The sequence below is a fragment of the Salvia miltiorrhiza genome, unplaced genomic scaffold (genome assembly GCF_028751815.1).
Source record: "Salvia miltiorrhiza cultivar Shanhuang (shh) unplaced genomic scaffold, IMPLAD_Smil_shh original_scaffold_190, whole genome shotgun sequence".
Taxonomy (NCBI): domain Eukaryota; kingdom Viridiplantae; phylum Streptophyta; class Magnoliopsida; order Lamiales; family Lamiaceae; genus Salvia; species Salvia miltiorrhiza.
Window position 1 is genome coordinate 94,517 of NW_026651498.1, and position 11,093 is coordinate 105,609.

The 11,093-nt window shown below is 35.7% G+C and overlaps 1 protein-coding gene across 2 annotated transcripts; it reads left to right on the forward strand.

Annotated features, from left to right (window-relative positions):
- Positions 1–1,107: 1,107 nt before the first annotated feature.
- Positions 1,108–8,115, forward strand: LOC131003317 (auxilin-like protein 1). 2 transcript variants are annotated; one of them, XM_057929831.1, is made up of 7 exons: positions 1,108–1,620; positions 2,584–6,448; positions 6,531–6,620; positions 6,719–6,784; positions 6,893–6,982; positions 7,364–7,540; positions 7,810–8,115. In XM_057929831.1, exons 1-7 carry the CDS (start codon positions 1,292–1,294, stop codon positions 7,843–7,845), a joined length of 4,653 nt encoding a protein of 1,550 aa, XP_057785814.1. In that variant the 5' UTR covers positions 1,108–1,291; the 3' UTR covers positions 7,846–8,115. The 2 variants fall into 2 exon arrangements, with proteins under 2 accessions (XP_057785814.1, XP_057785815.1); XM_057929832.1 differs by having other exon boundaries at positions 2,587–6,448.
- The last annotated feature ends 2,978 nt before the right edge of the window (positions 8,116–11,093 follow it).

Below are 11,093 nucleotides of genomic sequence, written 5' to 3' on the forward strand. Positions count from 1 at the left end.
TCTAAAAATTTTGTGCTAGTTATAGCGTGGCGAGCGAGAAAGAGTACCTAAAAACATCTATATATTATATAAAAGAGCAGTATAACGGCTACTTTTTTCCACCAAAATTTCTCTCTCCTCAATTTTCTTTTTTTATTTTGATTCTTTTATAAAAATCGTCAACTTTGATTAATAAAAAGATATTCAACATGGATGTTAAATTAAAGATAATGAAAAGATCTTTAATTTGATATAAAAATTATAAAAAATAAATTTAAAACGAATAAGTTATTATCAATTAAAGTTACAATTTTTTTTCTCTCTCATCTTTTATCTCTCCTTTCTCTTTTATAATTTATTTTAATGATCAATAAAAATCAATTAATTGGTAATTGAAAATACAAAATTGAAAATTTATATATTTTCAAATTCGTGTTTTTTATTGAAATTATATCGTGGATAATTTAAATTTTTTATTTAGATTTATATTTATATTTAAATTATAGTATATATTTAATATGCATATTTATTTATTTAAAATATCGTTCAGTTTCGATATTGATCGTGCATCGCAAGAGTGGGCGTGTGCTAGTTATAAAATATTTAATATGCATATCAAATTAAATATCACAATAAGAGCTTTAATATGATATATTTTTTGAAAATATTTGATTTAAAATGTAAAAATTAAATTTGTTTAAATATTAAAGTTTTATAAATTTCTCTCTCCTCTCTCATCTTTTTTGAATAAGTATATTTTTAATTCTTTTTAATTAGTATTTTATTTTAATTTTTTTTAACTTATTTTTTGTTTTTGTTTATCATAATATCAAATTTTATAATTGTGATTTTTTTTCAATATTCAATTCAAATACATTCAATTAAAATTAATTTTTTATTATATTTATAAGCATAATAATTGAATTAGTATTAATTTTATATAAATATAAAATTTAAAAACATTTTCCTGTGCATTGCACGGGATGCAAATGCTAGTTTCATTTTGATGTTTCACATTTCGGCTCTGGTGGACCGAGCACACCCAATTGCAACATGTTGACCCCACGCTGCTTTCTCCCACGCAATAAAGCAATATTTAAACAGTTTCCACTTTCTCTTTCATCTCTGATTCTCTCTCTCTCTCTCTCTCTCTCTCTTCCCTCTCCCCTGTCTGACTTGGAGAGTTTTTTCTCAACAGACAAATAACTTCACGACGAAGACGGAGAAGAAGAAGAAGAAGAGAAGAAGAAAATCAAACGACACAAACTGAGCACAAAAACCCTACCGCAGAAGGTCGAACCTATCCATTTCCATGGAGTCGCTGTCTCGACCACCGCAAAGAAGAAAACACTCCGCGGCCAGGAGCGCCTCCACCTCTTCATTCTCTCTCAACAACCCCTACGGCGACGTTCTGCTCTCCAGAGGCGCCGACAAAGCCAAGTTCCAGCCTCACGAATACGCCGAGATTTTCTCCGGTTCTACCTCCATTCCGGTTCTCGATCTTTCCGGTCTGACCCAGCCGGCGGGTTTCCGGAGCTCCGAGCTCGATTACTCCAACATTTTTGGTGGTGCCAAAGGTGGTGACGTGGCTGTGTGTCATGAGCAGTTGTTTAATGGCGTTGTTAAGACAAACAAAACGCGGTGAGTGTGTTGTTTTTATGCGCGTTTTATTTTTTATAATTTTCCCCTTCATCCAGCGATTTATTTTTTTTATAAACTATTGTTTATGCATTTTTTTAGTTTTTGGATTGTTTGTTTTGAGTTTGTATGATTTGCTGGTCGGTTCATTTAATCTCCTTGACAAACGTCTGTTATTTTTACCTGTCAGAGCTATACGTTTTCATAACAAAATATTCTTTTGTTTTTTGTTTCTTGCCTTTGTATTGGCGGCGACCATAATGCATAATCCTTAATATTTGAAGAAGTTTTTTCTTTTCTAATATTCTGGCAGTGAATGATTCTGTATGTGACTGCATTTTTCATCTATAAACAAGAAACGCAATATTGCTTAATAAAGAGAAGGGCTGATGCTTAGTTGTGATTTTGGTTTTGATCGCTAATGAACTATCCTGGTTGTTAAGTAATCGAGTTCAAATTCGATATTTTTTATGTGTAGATTTATGAAGATTATTGTACGTTTGTCTGATTAATGTAAAAGGTTAAAACAACTATTGACCTCAAGTTTAGTAAGTAACTACTGGAATTTTTCCCTTATTGCTTCAACATTTGAAGTTTGAAAATCTGAGCTTACTGTTTCCTTATTGTTATTCTTGCTTGTGTTTCTATTGCACGGCTTCTCTCTCGTGCATTGTCCATTTGTGGAACCGTGTTAGGTCTAACGCTTGGACGCTTTTCGATGTGTTTCAACTTAATTTGATATAAAGGGGTGTATGTGCAACTGTAGGAGTGAGAGTGGGGAATGGGGTGTGCTATGGATTTGATCGTCTTTGGTTTTTAAACTCAAATCTTCTACGGCATCTGAAGCCTATACATGCTTGTGCGGAGAGGAATGTTCAGTTGATTCATCTATGTTTGTTGTATTTATAAATTTTTAGGGAAATAGTTGCTTAGTAACCCTTTCTTCAATTCTTTATTTTGTTAAAGTAGGATTCCGGCAGATGCAGAGTCTCCATTTCAAGAACACGGTTCTCTCAATGCTTCAGGAAAGGCCAAAAGCTCATTAGGTGCTAATGGTCTACCAGTTGATGGAATCAAGCAGCAATTTAACGTGTCATTTAACAAGATCAGCCAAAGAAGTAGCAATGAATCGAATGGGAAAACACATATAGCACAGCTCCAAGCTGTTCCTGGTTTTACTCACTTTGTTGATGATGGAACTCCTCAATCTCAGAAGAAAGAAGGGGAAAGGCCTGTTCTTTTAGTGAAACGTGAAGTTAGCCGAACCTGGAGTTTCAATTCTGGCATTGATGCAACCATTATTAAAGGTGGATTAAGTTCCGAAAAGTCACATACACCAGATAAGTCATGTTTACCAAGTTTTGCTTCTAACGAGACTGCTGGTGAAAACTCACCACCACTCTTTGATGAGGAGTTAGATGAAAATTCAGATGCTGCTGTTTCTATTGCTGCCTTGAAGAAAGCCATAGAGCAGGCTCAGGAGAGTATGAGGCTTGCTAAACTGATTATGCAAAAGAAAAGAGAAGGTATTAAAGATGGTTCTAGAGCCAGGAGGTCTAAGGGTCGGTCAAAAGTTGAGGATAAGAAGGAAACTAGGACTGAACATGCGTCTGGTGGTCCGAAGGAGAACAATGTGATGGGAAAAAATCAGCGATTAAATCCTACATTCCCTGTGTTCACTGGGGTTGATGGAAAATCTGCTCCAATCCTGAGTCATAGTGACAATCTTCTAAATGCTCGGAAGACTGATGTGGAAACCGTAAGGGAGAATTTTGAACCAGCCAATGCTCATGGAGATGCATTCATTGATGTGGACAAGAAATTTACTTCATCTTGTAGTCGGAGTGGGTCATGTAACACTGACATAAAGGATGAATTGGAAAATATCATGCAAAATGTTGGGGCATCTGAATCACATGGAGAGACAACTAATTATACTGGATCAGTAGAAACTGTAGTTCTGGAATCTGGGAAATTGGACTGCAATGATAACTCAGTATGTTCCACAACTAAAGCTGTGCCTTGCCTTGATCATATGGAAACTGGCCATGAAGCTTTGGAACAGAGAGAGTCAACCAAGCATCAAGCAGAAAGGCATGAAGTTTTCTCTAGAAGGGCAGAAGGTGCGGCAAACACTTCTCCAAGTGTGCAAGAGCTGGAACAGAGCCCTAATGAAGAAGCCGTAGAACAGTGTCAGGCAACTGTTAGTCCTGTAAAAGGGCCTGCAAATCTTGTGGAACGAGTTCTAATTGTTTCTGGAAGCACACAAGAGCATGGGAAAATTACGCATGGAGGTGGACATTCAAGGATCAACCAGGAAAATGAACTAACTGAGGGTAGTGGCGGCATTGCGGATAAGGAAATGTGTGAAATGAAATTTGTGGGGAATGAGGAATTGTATTTGACCGAGAAAAACATGGTGGATGAAGCAGACATTGGTAAGCAGCGTGAAAATGTCTCTGAGTGGCAAGAAGATGGCCAAGATGCAAAATGTAGTGATGGAGGCGAAATTGGATTGGTAGCCAAAGAGGAGATTCTATGGTTCGAGAGTGAAGTACAGCTGGAGGAGCCTGGAATCTTTCCAGTAGTTGGAGAAGCTGCGACCGAGATGTGCATGGTTCTCAAGCCAGAAATTGATGATGAGAGACCGAACTTTGAAGAAGACATTCAAACTGTATCTGGAGAATACGAGGATTATGGAATTGCAATTAGACCTATGGATGCGGCTGAAAGTGAAGCAATTGAGACCATACAGATAGGAACAAATACTGATTCGGAAGCTCAGAATGGTAGAATTCCTTTGGATGTTGAGGAATTAAATCATACTGATGGAGCAGCAGGTAGAAGGAACCATCTTCAGGACAATGGTCAAGAATTAAATGATTCTGCTTCTGAAAGGGATACTAGTGAAGCCTTTGCTGTCCATTCTAATGATCGTGGTGCAATTTCCAGTGATAATCATGGTATTAATACTACAACCTTCTTCAGTGAGACTCCAGAACCTTGTAATGTTGACTTCAACAACAAAGCCGGAGAACATCAAGCACTTCTTAGAGGCTGCGAAGATAACTATAGCTTGCCTCGAGGAACTGACATATTTTGGGAAGTTGAGGAAAATGAGGCCGGAAAACAGTTTGAGCTGGAGCCAAATAACATGCCTGGAACAGATATCTTCGGTGCATGTGCCTCTGCAGAGAAGTGTACTGAAAGCCAACTGAACAACACTTATAAAAGGTTCTCTTCTGATAGCAAGTCTACCAGTGACGTTTTAACTTATAAAGATCATGAGAAAACACTGCCAAACAATGAGGATATGCTCAAGACAGCTACTGAGATTCATAATACTGCTCAAGAGTATGCTGCTAACATCAATATGCAAAATTTTCTTGAGGGACATGTTTGTACTGCTAACCAAGTTCAAGGAATTGATAACACAGATGTAAAGCCAGATCTGCGACAAAATTCAGAGAACAGCGAAGAATCTCAATCAACCTACTCCGTTGAAAGTGAAGATGAGGTATCTGCTCATGAGTCTCCAGCTTGTAGAAATGATGCAAAAGAGGATTCCTTAAACAAGGAAGAAATAACAGGTGATCTTGATATGAAGTCTGATGAAAGAGTACATGCTGGATTACGAAGTGAATGGCTCAACTCCAAGGACCAAAGTCACCTTTCTCAAACAAATTGTAAACCTAAAGAGATGGACGAATCTGTGGAAGCTGAAAGAAATATAAAAACAGGTCAAGATATGGAAGAGAATGTCCAGAATCTCGGTAGAACCTCCATCTCAGAAAAGCCAGATGCCAAACAAAATGAGCAGAAGTGTGAGATAGATTCTTGGCAAAGGATTGAAGCCATTAGGAGGGGCAGAGAACAGGAAAAAGATAGAATTGCTAGATTAATAAGTGAATGGGTGAACTCCGAGGACCAAAGTCACCTCTCTCAAACAAATTGTAAATCTAAAGAGATTGACAAATCCGTGGAAGCTGAAAGAAATATAAAAACAGGTCAAGATATGGAAGAGAATGTTCAGAATCTCGGGAGAACCTCCACCCCAGAAAAGCCAGATGCCAAACTAAATGAGCAGAAGTGTGAGATAGATTCTTGGCAAAGGATTGAAGCCATTAGGAGGGGCGGAGAACAGGAAAAAGATAGAATTGCTAGATTAGTAAGTGAATGGGTGAACTCCAAGGACCAAAGTCACCTCTCTCAAACAAATTGTAAACCTAAAGAGATGGACAAATCTGTGGAAGCTGAAAGAGATATAAAAACAGGTCAAGATATGGAAGAGAATGTCCAGAATCTCGGGAGAACCTCCGCCTCAGAAAAGCAAGATTCCAAACGAAATGAGCAGAAATATGAGAGAGATTCTTGGCAAAGGATTGAAGCCATTAGGAGGGGCAGAGAACAGGAAAAAGATAGAATTGCTGTTGAGAGAGAACGGGAAAAAGATAGAATTGCTGTTGATAGAGCAATCCGAGAAGTACGTGAGAGAGCTTTTGCTGAAGCTCGAGAAAGAGCAGAACGAGCTGCTGTGGAGAAAGCAGCAGCTGAAGCTCAACAAAGAGTTACGGGGCAGGTGCGGGAAAAGACTGTGAAGGCATCAGTAGATACTAAGCCATCAGTTGATAAGGCATCCATTGAAGCCAAGCTCAGAGTGGAACGTGCTGCCGTAGAAAGAGCCACAGCAGAGGCACGTGAACGTGCTCTAGAGAAAGCAATGTCTCAAAAAACTTCCATGGGGGCAAGAGGACATGCTGCAAAATATTCTGCAGAAAGGCCTTCTAGTTCTTCCAGAAATGATGGATTGAAACACAGTTTCTCATACTCTGTGAGTATCAGTCTTATCTGGTTTGCTAGTGACATATACGTTGACAAAATGCGGAGGACTAACTAAATCAGTTGTCCTGTAGGATTTGGAGAAATCTGATGGAGCTACCAGTGAATCAGCACAGAGACGTAAAGCAAGGTTAGAGAGACATCAGAGAATAATGGAGCGAGCGGTGAGGACATCATCCTTTATTCTTGAAACTAAAAGCTGAACCTTGAGCACAAAAAAAAAATGAATTTAAAGTTAGTGACTTTCATTTGGTCTTTACAGGCAAAGGCCCTTGCTGAGAAGAATACGCGCGATCTTCTTGCCCAGAAAGAGCAGGCTGAGAGAAGTGTAATGTTTTATACTCCATTATTTAAATTTATTGCAATGAAGGTAGTTCAGTGTATTTCTTACTGACTTTTAAATTTATCGTAGTAAAATGTTTCTGTCTGATTGCAGAGATTAGCTGAATCTCTTGATGCTGATATAAAGAGATGGGCCACAGGAAAAGAGGGGAATTTGCGTGCACTACTCTCGACTCTACAATATGTATGTGCTCCATACCCAGCAATTAGTAAACTATCACAATGATTTGCATCCCTTTAGGCTCCATTATTTTGCATCAACTTCCAGAACAACCCAAACCAGGATACCCTGGTTGTTATGCTAAAATTCATCGTATAAATCAATAACAGAGGACTAATGTTGCTCTATTCATGCATATTATGTTAAAATGCTTTCGGTAAAACCTTGTACCAGAATTGACATAGCTAAAATGCCATACTGAGGCACAATTAGGAGCTTTCTGCTTTTGTTCTCTCTTTAAAATTTTACATCTTTTTCCGGCTTAAATATTAGCTGTCTTAAAGATATAATCTGTGAAATGAGATAACTATGGCCATTCAATTGAAGAAACCTCTATTGATGCAGATACTTGGACCGGAAAGCGCCTGGCAGCCCGTCTCACTGACAGAGATTGTAACTGCCGCTGCTGTAAAGAAAGCATACAGGAAGGCAACTCTTTGTGTACATCCTGACAAATTACAGCAACGAGGAGCTAGCATTCAACAAAAATACATATGTGAAAAGATTTTTGATCTTCTGAAGGTATGTTGCCAGTTATCCTCGTGGACAAAACGTCTTTAGATATAAACAGTAATATTGTTGCTAGCATCATAAGAAACTTGTGATATACAATTGGAAAGAGAAATCACAAGATGGATGGAATCTTTTGGTGTTTAAGAAGCTTATATATAATAAGTGATTTTGTTGCACGATCATTCACTTCTTCCTTCAGTGAATCTTAGTTAGACAAACATCTTGTGTTTCTTATATTTGGTAATGAATCAACTATACTGTTGCTCTATCAACTACAGGCAGCATGGAACAGATTCAATTCAGAGGAAAATTGACCAGAAAAGGAGCAACAATTCTTTCAAAAGGTGCACCTTTATATTTGATTGATTTCATTGATTTTTTCTTTTCTTTTTTTCCCTATGAACTTCACCAGCTAGATTAAAGTAGGATGGGGCACCTAGAAATATGTTTGGTAACAATTACTTCATCTTTTGATAGCTAGATGTAAATGCATGACCTTGGCCTTGCGGTTGTGCACAAATGTATATTTGAAAATGATATATTCAGGTTTTATGTACAAAGAAGAACTAACGGCTTATAATGTATTCCTCTCAGAAAATAAAAAAGAATAGTAGAAAAAGATAATTAATGGGTGAAAGTTAAAAATACCCACTTGTGACAAGTAATATCTTAAAAATGGGTATTTTTATACGTTAACATAAGTAATTATGAAATCAATTTCAACGTTTGCGATGTGTATATTTTCTTATTGATCCTATATGAGCATATATTTGAAAAACTTGTACGTCTTCCAACAAATCTAGGAATTACATTGTGCTGGTAAGGCACGACTTGGATTTGTGTCCGATGCTCAACTACAATGATACTGGGGTAATTGTAAAGTAAATCATAAATTTATACTCCATTCGTTCCACTAAAAATAGCTTGTATTTCATTTTAGGTTGTTCTACTATAAATGGTCTATTTTCATAAATAGAAAAATTTAATCCTCAAAAAGGTATAGGCTCTACCATTTTTAATCAATTTACTCTTTCTCCTTAATTTCTGTGCTGAAAAGGTTTGAGCCACTTATAGTAGGACAAAAAGAGTAACTATTTTGCAATTTCAATTTTACCTTCAAGCCTACCCAATACTTATAATTTTTGGAAGAATAAATTTGATCTAAAATCATAGTAATAAATTCTAATATTTTATTTTGTCTCATAATCTTTCGTTTTTGTATCATAATACATAATAAATTGTTATTTTTTTTATTTTTTTTTTAAATTTCACATAACGTGATTTTTCGGTGAATTTTTGGTACTAGACTTGAATGATGTGGCATATTGTAACGGCAGACTGAGATCATTAAATGACTTGGAAGATGTGAACTCATTTACAAATGACATATGCCACATCATTCATATGTAACGGCAGATTGAGATCATTACATGAAGTGTCATTTATATATTTGAAAAATGTCAATTATACACTAGTCATTTACAATATAATAGTGTCATTTATACTCAGTATAATTTGTATAACATAATAATGTCAATTACAGACAGTGTCATTTGTATAATTAAATAATGTAATTTACACAATTTGGATCAGGATATGGATTTGGATCAGGATATGAGTGCGAGTGCACACCGAAATTGAACGAGTCTATCCAATTGATATACGTATCACGTAACATTTGTATTATTATATCAATGGAAAATTGAAAATTACACTAGAAGGAGACTAAGGGATGTCAAAAAAGCCGAAATCGACGGGCCGACCAGAATAGACCGATAAAAAATGAGGATTAGGGCTGAAATTTTTTAGCCCGAATGGCCCGAACCGAAAATAGCCCGAGCCAGATAGGGTTGGCCCGAAAATCGAGTGGGTTGGCCCGATTAACCGAACACTTTCGTAATAATTGATTTTTAAACTTTAATACTTTACTTTTTAATTCGATAATAATATTTTAATGCTTGTAGAATATGTTTTGATTTTTTCCTACGGTTAATAACAAACATCTATGATATAAAAGTTAAAGAAATATAGTCATTTATGTTAAATATATATACAATTTTTATTGGAAACGAAGTTAAAAAGTTATATATTATGTAAATTTACGTTAAAATAACACTAATTTTTGTATCTAAACAAAGGCGAAATGTCTTGATTTAAAAACATGATATATTTTTATTACAAGAGTATAATTATCTATTTAAAAAAATTAAACATATAAAAAAAATCCTAAACTTGCAGGCCCAAACGGGCTAGCCCGAAACCGAGTGGGTTAGGGTTAGGATCGAAAAATTTTAACGCGAAAAATAAAAAAATCGATTAGCCCGAATCGAAATAACTCGAAACCGAATGGACTGGCCCGAGATTGTTACGCCACTCGCATGGAACGGAGTGCTAAACTCAATTTATATCTTTATCTATCATAAAAGAGCGTCGTTTTATAAAACTTAATTAGCATGTTATATACATATTAATTTATGTAATTAATTTAAAGACAATAGTAAGAGATGATAAACTATATTTTTCTATTATTATTATTATTATTATTATTATTATTATTATTATTATTATTATTATTATTATTATTATTATTATTATTATTATTATTATTATTATTATTATTATTATTACATTACAAGAAATATCGCAATTAACGATAGAATTTTCCGTCGCTAAAATACTGTATTTAGCAATTAACGACGGATCTGTTCCAAAAGTAATTATTTCGTGGCAAATTCAATTAACGGCGGAAATCTCCATCATTCGTAAAGAACCAAATATTTCCAATCTGCGAATATTTGGTTGTGGAGTTTATACTCCAATAGCGCCACGAAAACGTACCACAATAGGCCCTCAACGTAAGCTAGGTATATACGTGGGTTATGAATCTCCATCTATAATTAAATTTTTTGAGCCCATGACTGGGGATCAATTTATTGTCCGGTACGCTGACTGTATTTTTGATGAAGATCATTTCCTGACATTAGGGGGAGACAAAAGCCCAACTTCAACACAATGTCGAGAAATTTCATGGAATGAGAAGAATCTTCACTATTTAGATCCACGTACTAATGAATGTGAACTGAAAGTTCAAAGGATAATTAACTTGCAATATTTAGCAAGTAATTTGCCAGATGTCATTCTTCAAAAGATTTTGATGTAAATTCATCGTCGTTGTCCATTCGGATGGACTTAATTTGATTATTTTGGCAATAAGCTTTGCAAATCTTTATCGTGAGTAGATAATAAACATACGTAAGTCCATCGAGTAGAAGCATCAATCAGGACCATAAAATATGGAAATGGTTCGGACGCCGGGTGAATCGGTCCACATATATCTTCTTGAATTCGTTCAAGAAAAGAAAGAGATTATAATTTAACTTTGGTACGAGAAGGTCGTACTATAAGCTTACCTTTTGCACATGTTTCACAAACAAATTCATTTGAAGGTGATAGATCTTTTGTTTGTATATTGTGCCCAATAGCATTATTAATAATCCGACGTATCATATTATGCCCAGGATGACCCAATCGTTCATGCCATAATATCAAAGATTTTGGGTCT